Below are 26,820 nucleotides of genomic sequence, written 5' to 3'. Positions count from 1 at the left end.
AAGAATGCATCTCGTACACACTTCCTCTACGGAATTTCTAACGAATCGGCACACGCCTGAAATGTGTTATTAGTGTAAGTGGGACCCGTAACATATTTAGGTTGTCAGAATTGAGCTTGTTTCGTGTTCGTGCTGCCATCTGCCTTCCACATTTTGAAGTGAAGATGGTAAATGTGCTTGAATTTTCATGAAATGTTAGCGCCGTGTCGCAGGTCTGCCTGCCTCTCTGCGGGCAGACTTTGTCAAATAGGAGACCGGTTCGCATTCACGCCTCGAAGTTGGTAAAAAGCAGAAAACCCAACTTCAACCGATTAGGGGTCATTCAAGTATAACGTCAGTATCGGGGGAGGGTTTCGGATTTGCTGACAAGGGGGGGGGGGTTTGCTTACGTCATCAACCACCCCTTTTTGAAGATATGAAATATTCTAAGCTGTTGACGAAATTTTGCTGATGGGGGGGGGGGGGTGTCAAAAATGGCTGAAAATCTGCTTATGTAATACTTGAATGGCCCCTTACCATTGTCCGCCAATGGAGTTCGAACCTGGGTGCTCACGATGCGAGTGAGATTGAATCCCGCACGATGCCCCCTACGACCGCACAGCGGCAAACTTCAGACACTATTCTGCTTGTCATTGTTCTGGCTGTATTTGACAGTTTTTGTTTGCTACAAATTGGCGTATCCAATCTCTCGTATGTGTGGATGCCGATTTTCCCATATTTTTATAAAGGAAATGTGGTCAGCCTGGACATTTTGTGCAACTGATGTGTAGAGAAAGATGTCCTCTCTACTTCCTAATTAATACACGATGTTCAGTTTTCCTGTATACCAATGGTTGGTACCGAAATGTACAGCGAAGATTTCCAAAGGAAAAATGCACGTGAATTCAGATGATCCATGTATTTATTCAACGCTAACACGATTATAATGAGGACGAAAATAACATTCATCGGTAGCAAGGAATGATTGCCAATCACACAAAGATATCATTTCACAGCAGGGATTTTACATCATTCAAGATTACGATCTTGTTTCCGAACGACATTCATTCGATCAACACGACGTCGTCGTCATCCGACGAAGAACTTCCAGCGGCTGCTTCAACGAGCTTGTCGTCGCGCTGGTTGTGTTCAAAGCTGGCATTGTGTGAGTGGAACTCAGTCCTCGTGTCTCTCCACAGGGACATCAACAACCTGTCCCGGAGAATGTTGACCTCGTCCTGGGGCGCCTTGGCTTCCAATGCCGGGACGATCGGGGTAGAGGGACACTTGGACGACGCGCGGTCGACCGCCGTGGCGCCGCGTCTGTCGGGGTCTAGACCCCTCTCCTTGCGGGCGATCCCCACCAGGGTGTCCGCGAGCTCCTTCAGCTCCTCGAGGCTCGGCGGCTCGACGGTTGCCGGCTTCGCGACGACGGCGGCGGGACGACACTCCTGCTCCTGCCACTCGGAAGACGGAAAGCCGTGGGGCGATGAAACGTCACTGACCACGGGAAAAGCCGGGCGGGAACTGCTGCCGTCCACGTCCTCCAGCTTGGTCTTCTTCGAGGACGGCGAGGTGAGGCACTCGCGCTTTACTCTGCTCGCGGGCGATATGAACGACTTGATGGTCCTCTTCGTGTTCTCGCGCAATTTCCGCGCTTCCTGCTCCCTCCTGTACTCTTTGAACTCTCGCTCCCACCTCTCGCCGTCGGTGAGCTGCTGCTGCTGCGACAGCATCTCCACCAGGTCGAGGTTGCCTACGCCGCCGCCACCACTCCCGATGTCCATCAGGGTCGACGATTTGAACAGGGCCAGCGGGCGACCGGTGCCGTCCGCCGCGCAGAACTTCACTATGTTCGGGGCCGAACTGCCGTACTTCAGCAGCAGGCCGTCGGCGTCCCTCGATTCGCCGTCGTCCAGCGTCCCAACTGCTGGATACGGCGGCGGCACCAACAGCGGCTTCTGGTCGATCTCCTCCTCGGTCGCCGGCGCAGGGGATTTGTTGCGCAGGGTCATTGCCGGCAGCGAGTCGTCTTCGACTTCTATCTCCTCGATTTCTCCTTCTTCCAACTCCCACGCACGGGCTTCCATCCCAACCTGCGGACGGAGAGAAATAAATGTTGAATGATTTAGACCATTTGAACAAGTCGATTCACGGAAAATTCACCGACAACAGTCCGTCCCCAGGGAGGGAATGACCGAATGAGCGAGCGAAAAAGTGAGTGAGTGAGTGAATTTAGTAACTTTGTATGTGAGTATGTTAGCGGGTGAGTACAAGCATGAGTGGCCTGGCCGAGTTAATGGGTGAGTGAATAATAGCATGAGTGATAGCATGAATGACGACCGTATGAGTGATTGGGTGAGTGAGCAACCGTATCAGTGAGTGATTTCCTGTATGACTTCAGGGCTGCAAGTTAAGTGACAACCATATTAGTGAACACGCAGGGCGTCCTGCACCAGAACCCCCCCCCAAAGGAAGGCTACTACTACTTTATCAAACACTGTACTCTGCCGCCACACAGCAATTTACTACCGATGCAGATGGGTCGGAAATGAAAGCACCCTCTATCGGCGAGGGCTCCTTAGGTGTGTCGAATAAGAACTTGTTATCTGAACCCGCAGATCTGACGGAAACCTTCATGGTGGTAGACGAGCAATCTGCGAAAAAGCGCAAACTGAAGCACGCGCAGCGTTCGCGACACGAAGCAGGGCAGCACACTGTTTTGCGGCCAACGGAAATCAGAAGGACAGCGCAAATTGATGCATGAGCCGACACTACGCTAAGCGCGTGTACGCGCGCACTCGTTGGCGCTGCTGTCGAGCCGCAGATTTTCGTGCCCCGCGCGCACGATTCTTCGTATTCGGTGTGGGGGTATTTTAAAAATTAAACCGCCATTTTGATAAGAGTTCGCATTCTCTTATGAAAAATGTTTAATATTAACGTTATTTACATAACCACGGTGTTATCAATTATTTCTTTAATTTAATTCCTGAATTATTTTCTTTCTTTCCGAGTTTTGTATTAAATATTATTGTTCTTTCCAAGGTTTTGACTTTTCATTAGGTCTAAATTTTCTTTCATTATGAAGTTTTTTTTAATTTTGGAATTCATTATTGGATTCATTAATTTAGGAATTCAGTATGGGATTCATTAATTTCGGAATTCATTATTGGATTCATTAATTTAGGAATTCAGTATGGTATTCATTAATTTAGGAATTCAGTATGGGATTCATTAATTTCGGAATTCAGTATGGTATTCATTAATTTAGGAATTCGGTATGGTATTCATTAATTTCGGAATTCAGTATGGTATTCATTAATTTAGGAATTCGGTATGGTATTCATTAATTTCGGAATTCAGTATGGGATTCATTAATTTCGGAATTCATTATTGGATTCATTAATTTAGGAATTCAGTATGGGATTCATTAATTTCGGAATTCATCAATTTCAGGATTTTCATCGATACACCGAATTTTCACAAATTTTGTGATTGTTTCCAAATTTTATAAATTGTCATTGATTCTGAATTTTAATTAATTTTTATGCATCCATAATTTTTATTAGTTTTTTGAGAAAAAAATCCACTTTTATTTTTTTTAATAGCCTACGAAATATTTCCCATTAAATTTCCGAATTCGACTTTAATTCCGAATATTCATTAATTATGATATTTTATCGATCGATAGAGGAATAATTTTTCATCAAATCTGAAATTTAATTATTAATTTCACTAATTCTGGTGTTTCGTTAATGTAGTTGTTTTCCATTAAATATGAATTTCCAGCAGTTTTGGAATTATTTATTAATTTTTAATATTGTGATCGATCCTTTCATTTGTTTTAACTTTTCACAAGTTCCAAATCTTCATTCATTATGGGATTAATTTCGGAAAAATTCCATCAGTTAAATTCCATTAAGTTCAGAATATTCATTCATTCCAATTTCTGTTAATTATATAATAATCTTTAATTTTATTAATCGGGTGATTCATTCCAAATTCTGAATTTTCTTAAATTCTACATTTTCATTAATTTTCATAAACCCTAATTTTCATTAAAATTTTTATCCCTCCTAAATTTACGTTATTTTCAATTTCGATTAATTTATGTAAATAGTTTTCATTAATTTATGTACATTCATTTATTTGTTATTTTAAGGAATAATTATCAGAAAAATCTGAATTTTCAATAGTTTTTAATTATTCATTAATTTCGAATCGTCATCAACGCTGATTTTTTTATTTCTTTGTGTTCACGTTTTTATATATACGGTATTTTAATATATTTTTCAGCGCATTTCCCATACTTTTTATTTTAATTAATGTTATGTCTTCATTAATGTAAACTTTAATGACCAATATATAATATCCAATCCCCGGGAACCTCCCAAATGCCAAGGTTGCAGGCCCGAAATCGTTTCCTTTTGAAAACGCTCGTGCACTTGAAACACGTCCCAATATGCGCATCCCCTTGACGGAAAGACCAGACGCGCCTCCACGTTAATATTCGTGAGAACCTCTAACGTATTGGAGACGCGCCGGAGACCGTTTATTGAGTAAAAGAAAATCTGACTGCAAGAGCCATACAGAATGGACACAACCGTGGAAGACAATACTGTCCCATCACGAGTCTTGGATAGATATATGTGAGAAAAGGAAAGGTGACAGAGCAGCGCGTCCGCTTTCGAGGGAGCTTGGTGTCCAGACCTAGGCTCCCACTCGGGCCGTCTGCGCCAGAGAGTGATGGTTCCCATCCAGGAAGCTGGAGAGCCAAGTTTTACCAAGGGGGGGGGGAAACCGCGCCGTCCCTCTACGACGGTTACAGAAACAAAAAAAAGATTGAGCGAAGCAGAGTGCCCGTGCTGTGCAGATTTCCGAAATGATGAAAAAAAAGTGCAAGAAAGAACAGTTTACAAATATACAAAATGTACAGGACGTGATCCTATAGTTACGGCGTCGACATCAGGGAGCTTACACAAGCCCTGGGTGTGGTGAGTGGTTGAGTTGGTCGTATCGCATCTCGTTGAGGGGTTTCGGATTACATCAGCATAAAATGTTGACCGGCGGAGCTTGATCTGGTAACTGGCGGGTCAAGATCATCCGTATTTCCGCTGTCAGAGTCGCTAGACGGGGGGGGGGGGGGGGTGTCAGACATGGTATCTTGACGTAGAAGGTGCGAAAAAGCTTCCAAGAAGTTAATTAGTGCAGCAATTTTGTTGTAGTTGAAGGGGCTGCGCATCATGCGTCGTTTCCATGCATATTGGTGCACGCTCCAGTCTCCCAAGAAGAAGGAGTGGTACGATTCCGTTACGTAGTGATGGAGATCGCCGATTCCCCCGCAGGCGCAGAAGTGGTTATTCGAGGCCTTAAACCTCTTCAAGTACGTCGGGAAGGGACCATGTTCCGTGTAAAAGATGATTTTCGTCCTTGACCACACCTCCCGACCACGTGAGACCGTTGGGACAATGAAGTTAACGTTGGTGGAAGTGTCCTCCGCATTCCATATGAGTTGCCACCTGCGGAGGACCAGCGTAGCAAAATGTGACTTCGCGTGCGAAGCTGGCAGCGGGAGAGTGATGGCAGAAGTGGCTGTCGTGGCGCTTTTAGCTAGGGTGTCGGCCTCCTTGTTGCCTTTAAATCCTTGGTGGGATATATTGCCTTTAAATCCTTTAATCCATGAAAGGCGTATGCGTGGGTGCAGGAGGAGGGTATTACGAGTGTAGGGGCGAGTTGACGTCATCGCATTCGGGTCTCGCCCACTCGCGACTCAATTTGCGCTTAGCCTTACAACGGCGTCACTCGGGCCCCGGGATCTTCCACGGGGGTCCCCTCTGGTTCAAGGAAATTTGGCCTGCCCTGACCGTGTGAGTGGCCGTATGAATCAAAGAGTGGTGTGGCCATATATTCCATACTTGGTCACTCATACGGTCATTCACTTAACCAGTCATGTGATCACTCACTCAATCATAGTCACTCTTTACGATTACTGACTTGTTTACGCATAAGGTTACTCACCAACTTATATGGTCACTCATCTGATCATTCAGATGGGCATTCACTCAAAGTCACTCATCTGACCATTATTCATTCAACCATGTACCGGGGACGAAACGTATCGAGCGCGACATTTTGGGATCCCGGCCCTCTATATATAATGAAATTTTAGTATAAAAAGACGAAAAAATAAGGATCGTCTCGGGGGTCCCAGGCTAGAGCCCCCTTGGGGGGGGGCATGATTGGGATAACAGACGTTTAGATGGTTACTTCATGAATAAATGAAGTCCAAATTTGGGTCATGTTAACAGTGGGGGGGGGGGGCTGGGCAAAGATATAGTTAGCCCCCCCCCCCCCGGTACCTGGCTACTAATTTACCATACATGTACTTCAGTAAATGTCAGTATAGACCACCAGAGTGTGGGCCCACACTTCGAGACAGCTCTACATTGGGGTGGCCCCCCCCAAGTAAATTATGGGAGCCTCGAACCCAACTCCTTCATGCTTACATCAGATCCGGCATCGAACCCATAACACCCATGCCAAACGAACGTTTAAGCCCTGGGTTTTCTGCGCCGCGTGCAACGCGAGTCGCCCAGCGCGACACACTCACCTATACGGAAAACCGATTGCTCGACCGTTTTCCCCCTACACGCCAGCGCTCTTCACGTCGGGCGTGATTGGCCGACTGCTTCTGGAGGAATCAAATGCGCCGGGCCGCAACTGAATGCTTGGTCACCCGGGGGGCAAGCGTTCATTTTGACGCCTCCCTTGGAATATTCAAGGACAGGTTTCAGAATGAAATTTGAGCCCTTCTCTGGTCCAGCGCCCGGGGTCACGAGAAACGCCTGCTCCGTCCTAGTTGCGGCCCTGGTCGGGCGGCCGTGTTTTCTTCCTTCTTCTTTCTGCCCCCCCCTTATTAATTACGCAGACGACAGAACAGAAAATGCGCTACGTTAGGAAACCACAAACGCGTAGCGTGATAAAGTTACACGTTTCTGCCGACGCGAAACCGACCTACTCGGTTTCATGTGGAGCAAGGAAAACCTGGCTGTAGGCATCCCATTTTCGAATTCTAGAAGGGGGGGGGGGAGGGGATGGGGCTCGAGCACCCACGGAAGTTCATATAACGGGTTTGAGCACCCCATAGAATCGATTCGAGAATCAAAATTTCCTATAAATGAAAACCAAGACGAGCACCCACGGGTTCGAAACCACTTCCGACGTCGTTGTTAAATAACTATACGTTTATCATGGAAACTTACTCATTAGAACATGACTGGGTGTGTACAAAATTTCACATGATGACAGTATTCATGTTGAAATATGGACATGGGGGAAATCGAAACATCCATGCGATTCATGTTCAACGTTAAAACGAAATGCCCTACGCTTCATTATTCACGGACGGCAAAAACAAAGTTGCATTCGACATAATGGAAGGCATGAAAAATAAACATGAACATTATATTCATTCAACAGCTAATTATTTCGATTATTAAACTTACCCGAGAACGAAATAATTTACGATGAGATATCGATCACAGCTAATTCGCATGAAAAACCGAAAACTGCGCCGGAGGATGGCTTCGGAAATTATCGCGGAATAAAATTATTTTTCTCCCTTTGTAACGGCTAAGCCGGTGACAGTGACGTCATCCATCGTTTGGAAACCAATTTTTTTTTTCTCCCTTTCCCTATGGTGCTGCTACTCAGTCCTAGCGGCCAATTTGTTAAATACTTATGAGAAAAGTTCTGCCTAAGGTTTACGGAAATTTCGCCCCCGACCAGTGGCGTATTTACAGGAAGGGCCATAAGCAGCACCTTCTAGAGTTTGCCACATTTGGAAAGGGGCCGTTCAAGTATTACGTCATCATCGATGGGGGGGGGGGAAGGGGGTTTCGATGTTGCTGACTTTTGACGAGAGGTGGGTTTGGATAATGCTTGCGTCATCAACCACCCTTTATGAAAATATGAGTCAGGATTCAGAGGGGCAGAGCTAATGACGAAATTTTGCTGACACGGGGGGAGGGGGGAGCGGAGGGGCTCAAAAATGGCTACAAATTTGTTAACGTAATACTTGAACGGCCCCAAACATAGCAAGCATCCTATTTCGTTTCTTCTTATTTTGGCGTAGAATCTTCTTGATTGGCTCACAAATACCGCATAATGATTGGATGTGGGGCATAGAACTCTCATGCTTGCGTACTCTTTTGGCCACTCTCATGCTTGCATACTCTTTTGGCCACTCTCATGCTTGCAAGCTCTTTTGGCCATTCACATGCTTGTACACTGTTTTGGTCATTCACATGCTTGCAAGCTTTAGGTCAATCTTTTGCTCAAACACGTGCTTACATGCTCTTTTGTTTACTCACATGCTTGCAAGCTTTAGGTCAATCTTTTGCTCAAACACGTGCTTACATGCTCTTTTGTTTGCTCACATGCTTGCAAGCTTTAGGTCAATCTTTTGCTCAAACACGTGCTTACATGCTCTTTTGTTTGCTCACATGCTTGCAAGCTTTAGGTCAATCTTTTGCTCAAACACGTGCTTACATGCTCTTTTGTTTACTCACATGCTTGCGCACTCTCTAGGTCACGCACTGACCTAGTTTTCGCATTTTGAGCAGAGGCGGATCCATGGTTATAAAATGGTAGTTCAGTACTAATTTTCTTAGTCACTCATTCCTAAAAATTTCCCGCCCCTTCGAACTTATTGCTCTGGGCTATAGCCCACTAAGCACCACCCTGTAAATACGCCACTGTGCGCACGCCATTTTTCAAAGTAGAATTAAAAATGAACACAAAAACAAATACTTTGGACGTTAATGAAGGGTCCCACAAAACCTCTTAACCGCTAAGGACGGTATTCACCGACATGGTTTAAACTGCAGTCACAATTTTTGGATATGAGATCAACACATGATTGATTAAAAACCTGAATTTAACCAATCCGTGGGGATCTCTTATCAAAAAATTGTGACTATAGTTTAAACCATGTCGGTGAATACCGTCCGACATGGAAGTGTGCGACATAGAAGAGTTGGGTAAACTCAGGTTCAGAACTATAGCAGGACCATTCATGTCCTTCATAAAAAAAGTGCACCTTATATACGCGCTCAAACTCAGATCAGCATAATATAAATGATTGAATGTAATTTGTACGGGATAATTTGAACGAGTCGTAGACTTACAGTGTGAGCACGGGGAATTGACGAAATCATCGAGCACAATCAGTTGCTTCACCAGCAAATACATTGAAGTGCCCACATTGTAAAATGAGAACGCCCATTGGATTCAAATCTTGCCTTAGTGATGCAATTTAGACACTTTATACAGACAATATTTTATAATTGTATGACACGTCGTCTACATTTTTTTCGACGAAGTTCAATAACTTCATTCTTATTTCGAACTTTTCAGCGATACTGATGACGTAGTAGAGGATGGCCGCAGGTCTAGACTTGGTAGCCAGGAAGAGTCTAGAAGGCGGGGGAGAGGCCTCCATCTTGATCTCGAGTTCGTCTTTTTTGGCTTGCCATCAACGCATCGAAGAAAACACTTCCAGGCAAGATTTTTGGTCTTGGAAACACTTGAAAGTGAGTTTAATTCTTCCACCGTTCATTTTTTTGCTCGCTCCTTCTTTCAATGAAATGCATTTACTGTTTCCCCCCCTGCAAAGATTCGCACAAAAGATTCGCAGAATAACTTTCTTATCTCAAATCGACACGTGCACTCGTCATGACAATGCGACATTCTGCTTCTATTCAACTTTTGACGTCAAAATATCACGTCAAAAACATTGAACGGGTTAAAAAAAATTTGCGTATTTCGTTTCTGATACAACAAATTAAAAGATTTTATTTAAATCGTTTCTGCGTTTTTCCTGTTAAATTTCGGTGACATTTATTTTTACAAGGCTTATCTTAAGGTACCGTAATATTATGGAAGGATTAATACGTCTCTAATACAAAATACAAAAACAATGCCACAACAGGCAAAATGCCCAATGAGGTGGCTGAGAAAAGATGCCTACAACAAATATGGATGTTAACCTTCTACTTAAACTCCAAAACCTTGGCCTATGTGTCCAACTGCTTAAATGGGTAGAAGCTTTCCTTACTAGCCGCAGTCAGTTTGTCTCCTTCAAGGGCCACAACTCCTCATTTCTCCAAGTTAAGTCCGGCAAACACCAGGGTTCGGTCCTCTTGCCATTATTATTTTTGATTTATATAAACGATCTACCTAATGCCATCAATTGCCATATCAGCGCAATGAAGTGCCCAACCATTCCGACCAAACATCTCTCCAAAGAAGATTTGGAACATCTCTCCAAAGAAGAACAGCTGGCTGATGCGAAGATATATTTTGGAAAGAGAGGAAATTCAACTGCCCCTGCGGGGAATCGTACCCACGTCCTTTCACTTTCCGGGTGAACGCCCTAGACCACTAGACTAAAGAGGCTAACAATCTTCTTTCAGGTGATGCTTTTGTTTTTATTCTTATGTCTCTACGAATTTACTGATGCCTCAAGAACTTCGGAAAAAAGGTCTGTCTCGGACTGTAATTGACAATTTTACTTGCCTTTGAAATTTTTTTTTGACTTCAATTGACAACTCTACTCGTCAAATTTTTGGCTGTAATTGGCAACTTGAATTGCCCAAGACAACTTTTTCACGATAATTGACGATATCACGTAACTCGCGTATGGATTCTAATTTATCCTTATCTTTATGAAGAGACTATGGTAAGCCTAGTTATCGTGGTAGCCCAAGGTGATGTGTCGGAGAAGCGAATTTTTGTGTATACAACTTAGGTGCATTGGATCATCCCGTATTTTACACAGGAGCGACAAATTCACCCCACCCCCATATTATTCGCCTCTTGGGAGGGGCAATCGCTCCCATCTGGGTCCACTTTTGGCCGGGCCGGAGAGAAATTGTGCAACCCCACTGTCGTAAAGAAATAAAAACTTCACGCACAGTATTTGATAGCCTCCGATTGTATTTACGTCAAAACAAAAGCGTCAACCTTGGTTATAACCACAAAATATTGTGGAATCTTTGATGTTGTTATAACCGAGCTTAACTACCAATCATCTCAAATAATATCTTTGTGTTTTCCTGGTAAATTTCGGTGACATTTCCGTTTGCAAGGCTTGGAAATACGTATGTCCTAAGATGTCGTAATATTACGAAGGGTAAATCCAAGAGAAATACGTCCATAGGCGGAGATTGACTTGGAAGTCTGGGGAGGGGGCAAGGTCATTATTGCTGGGGGGCAATGCCTCCCACGCCCCCCGTATCTCCGCTCATGAATACGTCTCTATCAGGGGTGATGCTTTTTTTTTTCTTCTCCTATAGTCTCTAAAGAATTTCAAGAACATCGGAAGGAAAATCAGCCTCGGGCTGTAATTGGCAATTTCACTTACCTTTGATAAATTTTTTGACTTCAATTGGCAACTGTACTTATCTATGACAAATTTTTTTTGCTGCAATTAACAACTTTCCTTGTGATTGACAATTTTATGGCTTTAATTGACAACTTCACTTGTCTTCGACTATTTTTTCTTTTTCTTTAATTGGCAGTTTTACTTGCATTTGATAAATTTTTTTGGCTTTAATTGAGAACTTTTCTCACCTGAGAAAATTTCTTTCACGAAATCACGTATGGATCCCGATTTTACGTACTGTATTTTTATTAACGAAATATGTTAAGCTTAGTTATAGTGTTGTCTATATTGATATTTTCTACCAGAACACATTTAGGAGTCGGGATGGAATCCCTTTCCGGGCTTCATTTGGCTCGCTGGCCGGAGGTTGGGCCTCCCCCTGGCATAAAGAAATAGACTTCATGCCCATTATTTGAACTTCGTGCATAGATTGCATCTGATTTTACTTTCGTTTAAGAAAGGTTTTTTTAAAACGCCGATTTCGGTTATAACGACAAAATTTCGCGGATTCTTTGATGCTGTTGGAACTGAGTTTTACTGTAAATTTTCATACATAATTTTTCTCAAATTCGCACATGCCTATTCGGAGTAACAATGACAGCGAAGAATGGTGTTGTGTATTTCTTACATACAACTACTTCTTGACGTAATATTGCGTCAAAACATTGAACGGGCCAAAAAAATTTTTTTTTTCAAACTTTGCCATTTTGTAAGTAGTAATAATAATAATCATCATCATCAACCATTTTCAATCCACTGCTGGATGAAGGTCTATAAATTTTTCCACTTTACTCAAGTCTGATGCTTTTTCCATCCACTTGACCCCCAACCTTTTTTCAGATCTCGTCGATCCATCTTGTTTGGGGACGAATTCTAGGCCGTTTAATGCTCCTTCGCGTTGTCTGGTAGCCTTTGTATCGTCTTGCTTGTGAGTGCCCATGTTTCAGCTTTTTAAGTCCGTGCTGGTAGCTCACACACAGATTAAACTCTCTTCTTTTCAGGCACAGGGGCATGTGGCTTCTCAGAACTACAGTTTTTGCCAAAAGTACTCCATCCGAGCCCGATCCTTCTGTTTATTTCGTTAATGATTCCGTTTCCCATGGTAATTTCTTGTCCCGGGTATATACTTAGCTTTCCACTTCTTCTATCTCTGTGTTGTTGAGCAAGATTGTCCTCTTCAACGCAAAGGGGTTGGACACAACTTTAGTCTTTTGCAGATTCATTTTCAAACTCACCTGAATACTTGCCCTCGCCAGTTCTTGTATCATTTCTTCTAGTTCGCCCGGATTACAATGTCGTCGGCAAAACGCAATATGGTTGAGAAAATTCTCCATTTGTTTTAATTCTATTCTCATCTCAATCCAGTTTTCAGAATACTACTAAAACAGCGGAAAAGAGCTTTGTTGAGATAGTATCAACCTGCCGGACTCTTTTTCCAAGTTTAATCTTTGTTTTTCCTTTATCCAAAAGGGATAGTCGCAGTTGCTTTGCCATACACATATTTTCTGAATGACATTGAGAGATGAAAGTCTTCTCTACCGCAATTACATCTAGAGCTGCTTTAACAACAGCAGATGCGTAATTAATATAAAAAAAATGATAATATAAATGCCAAAATGAATTAAATGGATTTTCTCAAATAATTTCTTTGTGTTTTTTCTGCTGAACTCCAGCGACATTTCTGTGTTTACAAGGCTTTGAAATACGTATATCTGAAGATGTCGTAACATTACGGAAGGATAAATCCAAGAAATACGTCTCCATCCCAGTGATGTATTTTTTTTTTCTCTCTTCCTCCAATGGTCTCTAAGAATTTCAAGAACATCGGAAACAAGTTCAGTCTCATGTGTTCCTTCTTTTTTTTTTTTTTTGTTATTGCACATTTTCCCGTTGGCTTCTTCTTCTTCTTCGGAATGATTGTTTGAACAGCCAGCGGAGGCGTTTCATGATCGTGGTGATGTTTGATCAGGCCTCACGTGTTTATGTGTGTGTGATGATATGCGTTTCTATCTCTTGACCGTATGTGAACACATGATAACTAAATCGAAGTTATAATAATATGTTAAAAAAAAAAAAACGAGTGGTCGTAAGCAAGCAGTGCATGAGGAGCCAGACAGCAAATTGTGCGTGACGACCTTGTAAGGAAGAGGAATGGGCACAAAAAAAAACCGGATTAATGACGGATTAGTGGCTCTGATAATCTCTGGTGATACCACACAAAAAAAAAACGAGAGGTGGATCTGTAATGCCAAGGGTAAAACGCTTTGACTCTTTGTGGACTCGAATAAAGTACGTTTGGTTACTAAATTTTTAGGTGCAAACTGAATAGACCAGGAGCGCACAACCTCCAATGACGGCCCGAATGCGGGGGCCCTACTGAAGCCATACTCCTTACTGAAGAATGAACCCTGCCCCTTTTCGTGATGAAGCTCACGAGAGGTCATAAAGCTATCTTTCTGTCGTCAGGCAATACTTTATATATACATAATTAATGTTCTTTTTCCGATTCTTTATTTAATGAAAACTTTCAGGATCAATTCTGTATAAAAAATGCCGAGCCGCTATTCGACAAATACCAGTGCAGACTGCAGCACACGCTGTTCATGGCCGCCTTGTTGATCAACTTCATATGTGGAGTGTCCTCCGTCCTCATTCGTAGCTGTTTCACGTCACAGGTCTGTATTAACCTTTGCTCGATCGAAATACCAATAAAGTATAACCAGAAGGGGGGTTTAGCGGGCTATAGACCATGGCGGCAAATTTGAGGTACGATTAGTTGAACTAAAGTGTAAACAGCCAGCACCTCCTAGAGATAGAAGGCCTCTGCAGTGTTTGCCATAAACGTCATTCAGACTACCTAGAAAGTTTGACACATTTTGAACCACAGCATCCCATTCCGTTTCTTCTTATTTTGGCGTAGAATCTTCCCGATTGGCTCACAAATACCGCGTAGTGATCGAATGTGAGTCGTAGAAATCGCCAATTCTGAGCATGACCATTTCTTTTCCTCACAACAATACTGGCACGAGCAGGGAATTTTTTCCCTAATTATTCTGAGGGAAAATGGACTACTTACTGACGTCACAAGCAGACTGTGGAGACCTTTCTATCTCTAGGAGGTGCTGGTGTAACCTACAAAGTAAGAGACTAGGACAGGAAATGACCAAAAAAGTCACCTAAACAGTATTTAAGCACCCGAGTGACCAAAACAGTGTACCAAAGCAGTTGAGTGATTAAGGACAGGGCCGTTTTAAGAGAATCGTGGACCCCCGGGCTAAGTGATTTTTCCGAGGCCCTAACTGGCAAATTCTCGAAAATTTCAACCGGTTCGAATTTTTGTGTTCTCTTCCTCTTGAGGTGCCCATGCGTTAAGACGGCACTGATTAAGAGAATATTCAGGCACGTGAGTGACCAAAACAGTGACCTAGAGAGCGAGAGACCAGGTCAGTGAGTATAGTGACGGACTCACATCGCGAGGTCCTGGGTTCGAATCCCAAGAGTGGCACAGTGGTGGTTTGAGGAAGGTCGTTTTCTGTAGTTCCCAACTTCTAGCCGCGAATGCGAGCCTATCTCCCCGTTAAAAAGTCTCGCCACAGGGAGCAACAAGCAAAACGGCATAAATAATCATTACACTTCACTTCTAAATATAGATGGCAGAACTGAAAAATCAGACACAACATAGGCGGAGATAGACTTGGAAGTCTGGGGGGGGGCATGGTCATTATTGCTGAGGGGCACGATGATGTCAATTCATATAACGTATACATTAGATCAGATAGACCTGATTTGTGCTCGGTTAGAAAGAAAGAAACGTCAGTGGGGAACCTAGAGAGGAACCTAGAACCTGTTCAAGCATGAGAATTACCAGAAAAGAGTGACCCATAACACGAGTGTTTAGATTTCTGCTGTGCCGCTTAAGGAGTAAAACCAGTAGTTTTACAAACTTTTGTCACCCGCGGCTTCCCAGAATAGTTTAGACCAGTGTTTCCCAAAGTGGGCAATATCGCCCCCTGGTGAGAGATGGAATGGTCCGGGGGGGGGGCGATAGAAGCTACGGACTTAACATAGGATCCTATGGTTTCACTTGAGTTGGGGGCGATGAGAGGAAACAAATTGCTGATGAAAGGGGCGATGGAACAAAAAGCTTGGGAGACTATGGTTTAGACCAGTGATTCCCAACGTGGGCGTTAACGCCCCCTGGGGGCGATGGAATGTTCCAGGGGGGGGGGCGGTAGAAGCTACGGGTATAACATAGGATCCTATGGGTTAGATTGCGTTGGGGGGGCGATGGGAGAAAAAATTTCTGAAGAAGGGGGCAATGGGACAAAAAGGTTGGGAAACTATGGTTTAGAATACGATTTTTTCATTTATAAAAGAATCACTTAAAGGCATAAATAGGCACAGAAATGAATATCTACAGCTCGCCGCCCCCTAGGAACCCCTACGCGCGCACACACTTTAAGCACAAATACGTGACCGAGTAATATTTTAGTGGTTTTTTTTTTCTGTATCTTCCAGGCTCCCCGTTGGGACGTCGACATGTCCATAAAGAGCGCAGCCGCATCCTGGAGCCTGGTCATGTACATCATGGCTTACAGAGAGACGTGGTTCCACAGCCCTCGGGCCAGGCTGGTCGCTTCAATCGCCGCTGCCATCGTCACAGTCACCGAAGATAGCGGGAGCCGCATCGTCAAGATGGCCTGCGGACCTTCACCCGATGGGCCAACAACAACAACAACCGCCTCAATCGTCGGGTGTAGGTTCTCGCCATACGTCCTGCTCGTCGTGTCGGCATTTCTATCTTATCCGAGGTGGTCTCAGGTCGCACTCGCGACGGCGGTCGCCGTCGGCCTCGAATTGGCGCTCTCCATCCTAGACCATCACAAATCTGGATCCATTCTTTGGGTGAGTGCGTAACGTGCAATGCCAATCAGTTCCATTGATGCATCTTCGAAAGTCAGTGAATTCATGTGCTCAATATTGCTTGTTATACAGGGTGTTCCGTAAGTCCCTTTAACTCATGAACGGCGGTCTCCGTAGAGGTACGATTCCAATTTAAAAACACTCAAAAGGTGTTCAAAAGCTACCCTGTGCAAGTTTTGAGAGTGAAAATACAGTGTCTCACAAAATAAAAAATCTAAATATTTACATGTTTCCCCCTTTCCCCTCTAACTTCCAATTAGAAAGTTGTTGCCACATTTCTCTCTCTCCTGAGGCCAACAAAAAAAAAAAAATTCCAAGTTGCTAAGTGGAAATTCAGCTATTCAGTATTCAGCTATTCGCTGAAATATTCGAATTCAAAAATGTTGGAAAAGTTGGGAAAAGGACAGCATAAGTGAAGGAAAGCAGCGTAGTGTGTGTCCGCGTTAGATTTTGCTGTTCTTTTATCACTTTTCTCCGATTTTTGAATTCAAATACCTCAGTGAAAAACTACACTTAGAAACATGGAATTTTTCTTCTGTTCGCCTCAGGAGATACAAGGCAACAACCTTCTAATTGGTAGTTAGAAAGACAAGGGGACCGTATAAAAATTTAGATTTTTTTTTAATTTTGCGATACATTGTATTTTAACTCTTTAAACTGGTAATGGGTAATTTATGAACGCCTTTTGAGCAATTTTTTTTAACTTGGAGCGCACCTTTACTACGGACGGTTGATGAGATGAAAGGACTTGTAGGACACCCTGTATGTACTGAACGCTTTCATTTTTTTTTTTAGTCTCAGGTGATGAGCGACATCTTGTGCAACTTCAGCGTCGGGCTTTTGGGACTGTACATACGGTTCCTGATGGAATTCAGGAATCGGAAGGCTTTCCTGGACAGGCGGCAGCGCTTCGAGAACAAGTTTTATCTGCAGTACGAGAAAGAGCAGGAGGTAAGAGTATAATACTCGACTTTATTGTGTATTCACCCCCCCCCCATAGCTCCACATCTGGCAGCTGGGCCCCTAGGTTGGGATCCTTGACAGGCCGCGCTCCCTCCTCTAAAGTTAATTTATAGTGTGGAAAAAACAAAATGTTTAAAATCTTCCCAGGCCCCATGGCTAGAGTCCTGTCAGTTCTGTCCTTGGGATGGGGGTAGGCCGCGTCACTTATCGTGGCGTTTCCCAACTTTATTGATGACGTAGACCACCTTCTTCTAGTGAAATTCAATGCATTGCGGACCCTCTGCAGCGAAGGTTAATTAGGAGCACCCTTTCACAGCACTAAATGTGTCATTCATGCAATGTTAGTGAATGAAAATGATACCGCGTGGACCCCTTATAAAGTACTCGCAGTCCTGTGTTCAAAGCACTCACAGCAGGGCCGTAACTAGGCAAGTGCAACAGGTGGGCCCACTTAGAGGAGGGGGCCCAGAATGACCTAAATGAGCTCAAAAATAGACCAGAAGGGGCCTAAATTCAAATTCTTCCACAGGGCACAGGAATGTCTAGCTACGGCCCTGACTCAGTGGTTGGGGAAAAACTGGACACTCTTTGGCGTCAAGAGTGTCCAATAGTCGACAATGGTGCCTCAATAGACGACTAGTACTTATTCTTCGGAAAGGCATACGGGCCCAACTGCAGGTTTAATGGAGTCTAATATCCATCGCTTAAGAAAGATTCTATCATCTAGTCGTTATTCTAGTCGTTCTATTCTAGTCATCTAGTCGTTATACGGGGAGGGGGGGGGGAAACCATAACCTCTCAACGGTAAACCGGTCTAGGGCACTTGCACACTGTTTTGGTCACGCACGTGCTTGCGATTTCACTGGGACTATCTTGTGGCCACTCCTACATAGGTGACCTACCCAGTGTTTTCGTCACAAACATGCTTGCAGACTCCCTCAGGTCACTCGTTTGGTCAGTCACTGACTTAGTCCCTCGTTCCATAGGCAGAAACGGATTTATGAATTTTCTGCTTGTGGGCTATTCAAATTTTGTGTCGCCCCCCTCCCCCCCTCTACAAATTTTCTTAAATACTCAAATTTGCCTCGCCTTCCCAAACTTATCACCCTGCGCTATAAATACACCTCTGGTTCCAAGTGAAAAAATCTCTTACGCTAGGATAGGATTACGCTATAAATGTTTGATAAAAGGCCTTTTATAAAACTTGAAAAGGCTACCAATATAAAACTATTATAGTCCGTTTCAGGTTAACTTTGCAGTGAAGAGGAAGCTACGAGGGAACCGCATCACTCGTTGTTATGGCAACGAAAGCCTCTTAACCTATGTATCGATGCGCGGCCTCGGTAAGGTATGGCTGATTCTCGCAGAAAAAAATATTTTTTACGTGTAACGTAATGCTTGTAGAAAAAATTTGCAGTCAGTTAGTAACAAAAAATTAGCTAATGGAAAAAAAAAATCATTGTCGATACTTTCAGAAATCAAAGTTGCGGTTTTTGAAATCATTTTTTTTTTATTGAAAAGTATCTTAGTAACTCCTATTAACCCGGTTTTCACGTTTGAATTTGGGAATAGCCCCAAATAATAACAATAAAAATGATAAGGCAAAATTTAGAATTCTTTTACTCACTTTTCTTGCCGAAATTTCCGTCGCTCATCCACCCGAACGCATATACGTCGATGCCACTTATTATCACTACAGTTTTAGTCATTTTTCACGGATTCCCATTCTATGGAATCCTCACTTGACGTTGTAGAACTATCTGATTCTCTATTACTTATTAATTGTTGTTGCTCCAACATGTGTTCCATCAGGCCACCTGCAATCCAAAATTCCTCTTCTTTTTCAATAACGTGCTTTATGCATTATTGCCAAAAAGAACGGAGAACGTTTTAGCGTGTCTATCTCTGGTGAAAAGCAAGATACAACTGTCACGGAAGGAAAAAATACACTACAAGTCTAAACCATTGTGGCCCTCTCTCTCTTGCTTATTTATATTTATCTGGAGAGACACTGAAGGGTCATCTGGAGGAACAGCCTCTGCTGTGGGGGAGGAAGTTGGTGTGGGTGAAAAGAGACATTACTTATGTCAACACCCTCCGCTATCGGCTATTGGAATTCAGAAACCACCCATATCCTACGAACACGGCAAGAAATAGATATAAAAAAAAGGGAGGGAGGGGGTGTCTGGAACCGTAACCTACCCCCATAAAGAGAGCCTCTCACAACGGTATGGGCGCTGTCGTGAAAGAGGGACACTTCCTGTAATCTATGAGTGAATATCTGAATTCGTTGGAGGTTATTTTCGCGAGAAAAAAAAACCCGTTTGAATATTTGTCTGGGTGTGTAGGCCTATAACTACATGCAAAACTGAATGAAAAATTGTATCGGAAAAAATTCAACAAAATGACGATATAATATATATATATATACTAGGGGGGCTCTGCCCCCCTGCCGCCTTTGGCGGCCAACCCCCCCCCCCCCACTTCTCTCCCGGACATATCTTGTTTATTTCGTCCCACTTCATCAGCGTGCTATGGAAAAGGGGAAAGGGACGTGTGAAAGCACCAGCCTACTGAAGAAGCGAATTTTAATGAAAATAATAATAAAGCAACAAAAAACAAATGAGATTCATCAAGTATCCCCAGAAAACTTCCCCATGGGGGTCCCCAGATTCAATTCGCTGAATTTCAGTGGGGCCCCACACTGGATATATCTTGGGCTACCGATGTGTTGCAAATTTTACAATGTTAAACCACAAAAATCAATGAGATACATTCAGGGGCACCGAATTACAACCTGCCAACATTTCCATGAAGCCCTGACCTGCAAGCTTGTCGGACACCCCCCTGTGAGAATTTTTCATTTTTATCAATTTTACAACGAATAAAATCCAGGGCCCCACATCCAGTAGCGGGGACACAATACGCAGATTTTTAGTGGGGCCCCAGACTGGCTATATCTCGGGTTTCGGCTGTGGCAAATTCTACAACAGAAAAGAATGAGATTCATCCAGGGCCCCCAAAATCAAACCTGTAAACATGGGGCCCCCCGACTTGGAAGCTTGTCGGTCATCCCCCGGTGCGAGTGCCATGAAAAATTTTCATTTGTATTCGTTTTACCAACGAATAAAATCCAGGGCCCCAAAATGAAACCTGTAAACATGGGGCCCCCGACTTGGAAGCTTGTCGGTCATCCCCCGGTGCGAGTGCCATGAAAAATTTTCATTTGTATTCGTTTTACGAACGAATAAAATCCAGGGCCCCCAAAAAATTACCCGGGACACCAATTCGCATACTTTTTGTGGGGCCCCAGACTGGCTTTATCTCGGGCTTCCGCTGTTGCAAATTCTACAACAGAAAAGAATGAGATTCATCCAGGGCCCCCAAAATGAAACCTGTAAACATGGGCCCCGACTTGGAAGCTTGTCGGTCATCCCCCGGTGCGAGTGCCATGAAAAATTTTCATTTGTATTCGTTTTACAAACGAATAAAATCCAGGGCCCCCAAAAAATTACCCGGGACACCAATTCGCATACTTTTGGTGGGGCCCCAGACTGGCTTTATCTCTGGCTTCCGCTGTTGCAAATTCTACAACAGAAAAGAATGAGATTCATCCAGGGCCCCCAAAATGAAACCTGTAAACATGGGGCCCCCGACTTGGAAGCTTGTCGGTCATCCCCCGGAGCGAGTGCCATGAAAAATTTTCATTTGTATTCGTTTTACCAACGGTACCCCGACCCTGTGTTGGGAGCACTGCTGTTGTGTGTGTATATTATACATATATATACCTCTCGGCATGGACCTCCCCCCCCCCCTCCACAAAGGAAGGGCTGACAGGGGCCACAACGATTCTTATCACTTTTTGATTTTTCACACTATAAATTAATCACAGAGGGGCCCCTGAAAAGCTGGTTTGGGGGCTCGAAATCTAAATTCCAGCCTAAGGGCTCTGCTGTAGGATGTAGGAGCCTCTTGGTACATGCACATAACATGGTCCCGATGGGTCAAATGGGTCCCGATATGTGAATATCGACCCAATATCGATATATGATATCATATCGATATATGAATGTGAATATCGATATATGAATCGAACCCACTTCCGTAACAGACTTCCGTCACTCGGTTGCTTAGCAACAGGCCCTTTTCGAGTTTGTTTGTGATTTTATATTATAGAATAGATATAACTGAGCAATCAAAAAAGAAAAAGCACGATAGTAATAGTGGCGGGGAAAATTTCTTGGAAATCGCGCCAAAATGTTCTTGAGCTCGCCATGGATTTTTGATAATGGTAACCAATATTTTTCTAATTTAAAAATTTTAAACGAATATACATTGGTTCAAAACGGTATTTTTTCAGTATCTTTTTCAAAATCTTAAAAAAATTTGAAATATTCTATATAAATGATCATCAGAAACCTCCGATGCATGGGAACTATATTTTGCGGCGAAGGAATACACTCTCTACCTTTCTCTCCACTGCAAAGTTAACCTGAAACAAACTATAGTTACATTCTTTCTTTCTTTCTTTTAAACCGAGCACAACACAAGTCTATCTCTATCTGCTATTTACTACCCAGTGAGTTGTGCCGGAAGTGTAAGTGTATGTGTGTGTGTGTAACCAACAGTTATTACCTATCTAATATTGTGCTGCCATCTATATTTCAAGAGTGAAGTATAATGATTGAATATTTGTACCGTTTGTAGGCTTGTTGCTCTCTGTGGCGAGACTTTTTATACGATCTCCCCGTTAAATGTAACCGATGCTCTTATTGGTTGCATTTTTTCAAGTATTTATAAATAAACTTTCATAGTAAAATGCCGACCTTATGAAAGTGTTCGTTGTGTCCGTCGTTTTATTTTTCTCTTCCAGGAACGCTTGCTACTCAGCGTCTTGCCGAAGCACATCTCAGTCCAGGTTCGAGAGGGGATAAGAGAAGTCATACGCAGGCTCGATCAGGCCCCTGTTCCGCAGAGGCCTTTCACTGAGCTCTTCGTTGAGAAACATCGCAACGTCAGGTAAGTATTGAGAGAGAGCTTAAGACGAATCATGTCACGGATATGCAGTATAACCATAGAATGGATCAGTGTTTCTCAACCTGGAGCAATATGGGCAGCTTTTTGTGGTCTTGGGATGAAGCGCGGATCCGGAGGAAGGCATTGCTCCTCCCAAGAGCAATGCCACGCCAGGAATATCTTTAGTGTAGTGTCGTCAAGAGCCCCCGAATAGTATGGAGAAAATTTGTCTGACCCGTAAAATATGGGACGATCCAATGCACCTAAACAATAAGTCGCTTCTCCAACACATTGCCCTGGCTCCGCTCCATTCGCAGCTGAAGATATCCGTCTCGGTTCGTCCGCAGCTGAATGTGCATGCTTCCACTCCATTCACAGCTGAAAATATTTACTTTCACTCCATTCGAATCTCAAGATTGCTGAAGATGTCTACTTTCACTCCATTCGGATCTGAAGATGTCTGCCTTCACTCAGGCGTGGGTAGAGAGGGAGGGGTGTAACTATGGGAATGACCGCCCTCCACAAGAAACAAATAATATGGGGGGGATATTTTTGTCCCGTAAAATACGGGATGACCAAAACTCAAACAATTTGCCCTTCCCACCACTTTTTTCTAGATCCGCGCCTGCTTGGGATATTCTAAGGAGGGCCACGAGTGAAAATCCGATGAAAGGGAGAGCCACGACAGGTGGTGAATGGCCCCCTCCCCATAGAGATCTGTGGAGAAATAAAGCTTTGAATTGAAATATGGTAGGCAAAAAATGTGACTACTTTCTGAATTCGGAGCTGTTCATAGAACCAAGAGCTCATGTTCAGTGCCGTCTTAAACGCATGGGCTCGGGGGCCTCGAGTGCATAAGGGGGGAACCGCATGATATTGAGATCTAGTTGTCCGGACCTCTTTTCGAGATTAATCATGCAAATTGCCGCGCAGAGGCATTTTGTGGGGGGGGGGGGGAACCTCAGAAAAATCATTTTTCCCGGGGGTTCATGATGCCCATTAGACGGCCTTGGCCATGTGGACATGACCCGGGTCCTCGTAGTCACACGCGATGAGTGTGCAAATATGCAAGCTGTTGCTACAGCTTGCATATTTATTATGAGGCCCCAGAACATCACTCTGCCCGGGTACCCGCGATGTCGAGGCGGCCATGCATAGAGAACCCAACATGAAAGAAGCTCACAGCACTCTAGCCCAGGGTAGTCACGGATCTAGGCTGTCCATCGCCCCTCCCGACACATGGGATCTGGAGGGTTGATATATATATAGTGTAAGTACGTTGGATCACATTCCGTATTTTACACACATATTTTTCCCCATATAATTCGAATATTGGGCGACACGATGTCCTGCCCCGGATTCTGGAAACGTGCCTAGCCCAGGATTTTAGAGATCGATCGTATTTATAAAATGTTTGTTGAACTCGATTCAATAAGTAGAAAAGGTTTCGTTCCTGGATGAGGGTTGGGGGGGGGGGCAAGATAAGACTGGGGGGGGGGGGGAACGAGAAGAAAGATATGGTCCAAAGGGGGCCATGGGCTGGAAAAGGTTGAGGAAACACTGGATTAGATGCGAACGCGGCATTTATTTTATTTCATTTTTTTTCTCTCTTCCATGCAGCATCTTGTACGCGGATATAGTGAACTCCGTGGCCCTCACAGCATCGCTGAATGTCAGCGAGCTCGTGGAAACGCTGAACGAGCTCTTCGGTAGATTCGATGACTCGGCCGAGGTAAGGTCCAGTTCTTAAACTCTGAACGTGTTGTCTATCTACTCGATTTGAATTTCTTGAATATACGCTCAAACTCGGTTATAACGATATCGCAGATTCCACGAAATGTTGTCGTTGTAACCGAGGTTGATGTTTTCCAGACCTTTTCTGGCGAAAAATATTATCAGAGGCGATCAAACACTTTGCGTGAAGTTTTCATTTCTGCAAAAGGGTGTGTCTGTCTTAGGGTGACCAGTAATTTCTGTCTTTAGGGGTGATCAGTGCCGTAACTAGAATTTGCATTTAGGCCCCTTCTTGCGACCAAGCCCATGGCCCCAACAAGGGGTGGGCTGGCAAGGTTCCAGCCCTGGGGCCCGGGATGATTTTCATTATTTTTTTGTTTTTTCTCGCTATAAACCCACCATAAAGGGGTTCGTGAAAGTCTGGTCGGGGGGCCCGCAAAAGATCCCAGCCTAGGGGCCCTACTCCAGGATGTGGGGCCATGACCAAGTCCATTCCGGACCCTCCTTCCAAGTGGGCCCGTTGTACCTGCTTAGTTACGGCACTGAGGGTGACCATATTGGATTTTAAAAAAACGGGCGTTGGGATAATTAATACGAAACATCGCCGATTCTCGCCAAACATGTGCCAAATGTCTCGATAAAATTATATACCACTAACACTGTTTAGTATAAATAACCCTTAGTGAGAATAAAAAAAAAAGTCACAGCAAGCCTGTTAAAATGTATTTCATGGGGGAGAAATGAAAACTTTGCAAACTGTACCACACGTCACTTCAGTGATCTGTGAATATGTCACTAGCAGGGCCAGTCTCAGATGAAGTAACGCCCTGTGCAAGATAAAATTTGTAGCCCTCCTTTTTAGCTTATTGGTGATTCCCATATGATGTGTCGTGGCTCCCTAGGGTGCCTGACATCAATCATAAAAGTATTTCCCAATGGGCCCGAATCGTCTCAGCATAATAACACAGGGGTTCTTAACCTTTTTTCAGCTACGACCAAAAAAATCAACATTACGATCCATTGATCTATTTGCAATTTGAAAAATGTTTGTTAAATATTTCTGATTAACAAAATGTTTAGTTTTCGAAATCAGTGGAACCAGTTTTATTCTTAACAAATGGGGCAACAGGGTTTGAGCCCAGGGCCCTGAATCGAACAGGGATCGCTAAGTTAATGATGAGTTCCGCTCGTGAATTTATCATATATTTTGCGCAGTAATTAATAAAAAAAATTTTTTTGAAGATTATTTCCCAGGTATGTGTAATTTTCCAAACTTGTTTCGGCAACCCCTATTATTTGGTGCCCTGTGCAATTGCATATAGGTAGCACTGCCCTAAAATTGTCGTGGGTCACTTAAAGGATGTGGAATTTTACATCACTTAAGCCAGCGGTTCTCAACCTTTTCTGACTAGCGGAGCCCTTTTCAGTGTATAATTTCTTTGGCGAAGCCCTTTTTAGTACATTATTTATATGGCTGTACCCTTTAGGCCTGTTTTTTGTTTGTTTATCAAAATTATTGATTTTTTTATTTTATTATCCTCGAGTGGCCGCGGAGCCCCTAGGAAATGCACACAGATCCCCAAGGGCTCCGCGGAGCACCGGTTGAGAACTGCTGACTTCAGCGAATGTACAGTGTGCAACGGATCACTCAACGTGATCACTCACATGTGAGCAAGTGTACATGCACCGCAGGTCGCTCAGGTGATGTGTGAAATATGTCACGATTTTGTTAAAAGTGGAACTGTGCATTTTCACAAAATCAGGTTTCATGCCACATGAGCCGGCTCCGCGGGCCATTGGTTGAGCAGCTTACAGAAACTTTGCACCTAACATTTCCCCCTGCCCTGACCGTAGGAGTGATAAAATAAGTTGAGCATTTCACCCTAACCGTGTGAGTGACTATAAGTGATCAAGTGAGTTTGACATTTACTCCGACACTTATTCGGTTACGTACTTGGCCATTCACACGGTCACTCTTTCATACAGTCAATTGCACACTGACTTGGTCACTCTTTCATACAGTCAATTGCACACTGACTTGGTCACTCTTTCATACAGTCAATTGCACACTGACTTGGTCACTCTTTCATACAGTCAATTGCACACTGACTTGGTCACTCTTTCATACAGTCAGTTGTATACTCACTTAGTCACTCATATGGCCACTCACTCATACAGTCAGTTGTATACTCACTTAGTCACTCATATGGCCACTCACTCCGGCAGGCCGAAATTTCCGGATCTCTGGTTGAACTCAACTGAATATATTTTTCTTTGTGAATTGAATTATTAAAAATTACAAAATGAGCTAATTTCACACAAATTTACTCTTGATGAATGAATTTAAATTCGAAGAAAAAACTCTTACTTTTCGGCTGCTGCCCTCAATCGTGTGATGAATTGATTAGTTTCTTGTGAGCGGGTGGATCTCTTATATAGTGAAGGGGTGATGATCAAGGTGAGAACTTATTTTAAATGAAACACACACACACACACAGAGCGAGAGAGAGAGAGAGAGCGTCGTTCTCTCTTTCCTCTATGAAAATTGTTGTAGGAAAGTCAAAGAACTCCGTGTTGGGTAATGCTAATTATTCATCGCCAGACGTAACAATTCTAGTCTCACTAAGACCATTTTCTCCGATCACAATTCTCATGGCATTATTCTATGTTACCAGAAGATGTTTGTTCGTGGAGAGTTCGATTTTTAGCTTTTCCATCCACATTCGTCTCACCTGCGTCCTCAAATGTAACATATTTTG

At 43.5% G+C, this 26,820-nt stretch overlaps 2 protein-coding genes across 6 annotated transcripts in view; one reads left to right on the top strand and one right to left on the bottom strand.

Annotated features, from left to right (window-relative positions):
- LOC149074967 (adenylate cyclase type 2-like) overlaps positions 1-26,820 on the top strand; it is a 77,693-nt gene that overhangs the window by 21,780 nt on the left and 29,093 nt on the right. For all 4 annotated transcript variants that reach the window (XR_016194314.1, XM_089245924.1, XM_089245926.1 and 1 more), the window contains exons 2-7: positions 9,397-9,572; positions 13,957-14,100; positions 15,944-16,330; positions 17,144-17,299; positions 22,185-22,330; positions 23,948-24,059. Coding sequence is in view for 3 of the 4 variants with exons in the window: in XM_089245924.1 (XP_089102050.1) it covers positions 9,420-9,572; positions 13,957-14,100; positions 15,944-16,330; positions 17,144-17,299; positions 22,185-22,330; positions 23,948-24,059 (1,098 nt within the window). In the remaining variant the exon portion in view is untranslated. The remainder of the gene's footprint in view (positions 1-9,396; positions 9,573-13,956; positions 14,101-15,943; positions 16,331-17,143; positions 17,300-22,184; positions 22,331-23,947; positions 24,060-26,820) is intronic.
- Positions 887-26,575, bottom strand: LOC149074968 (uncharacterized). Of its 2 annotated transcripts, none has more exons than XM_089245927.1 (2): positions 26,430-26,575; positions 887-2,075 (listed from the first exon to the last, which is right to left on the bottom strand). In XM_089245927.1, the coding sequence occupies exon 2, from the start codon at positions 2,067-2,069 to the stop codon at positions 1,044-1,046; it is 1,026 nt and encodes a 341-aa protein (XP_089102053.1). In that variant the 5' UTR covers positions 2,070-2,075; positions 26,430-26,575; the 3' UTR covers positions 887-1,043. The 2 variants fall into 2 exon arrangements, with proteins under 2 accessions (XP_089102053.1, XP_089102055.1); XM_089245929.1 differs by lacking the exon at positions 26,430-26,575 and adding an exon at positions 7,485-7,604.

This window comes from Pholcus phalangioides, unplaced genomic scaffold (assembly GCF_987345545.1).
Source record: "Pholcus phalangioides strain wild (caught in Gottingen) unplaced genomic scaffold, Ppha-v1.0 ptg000016l_1, whole genome shotgun sequence".
Classification (NCBI taxonomy): Eukaryota; Metazoa; Arthropoda; class Arachnida; order Araneae; family Pholcidae; genus Pholcus; species Pholcus phalangioides.
Note: the sequence above shows the minus strand (reverse complement) of the source record. Positions and strands in the feature narration are given on the sequence as shown.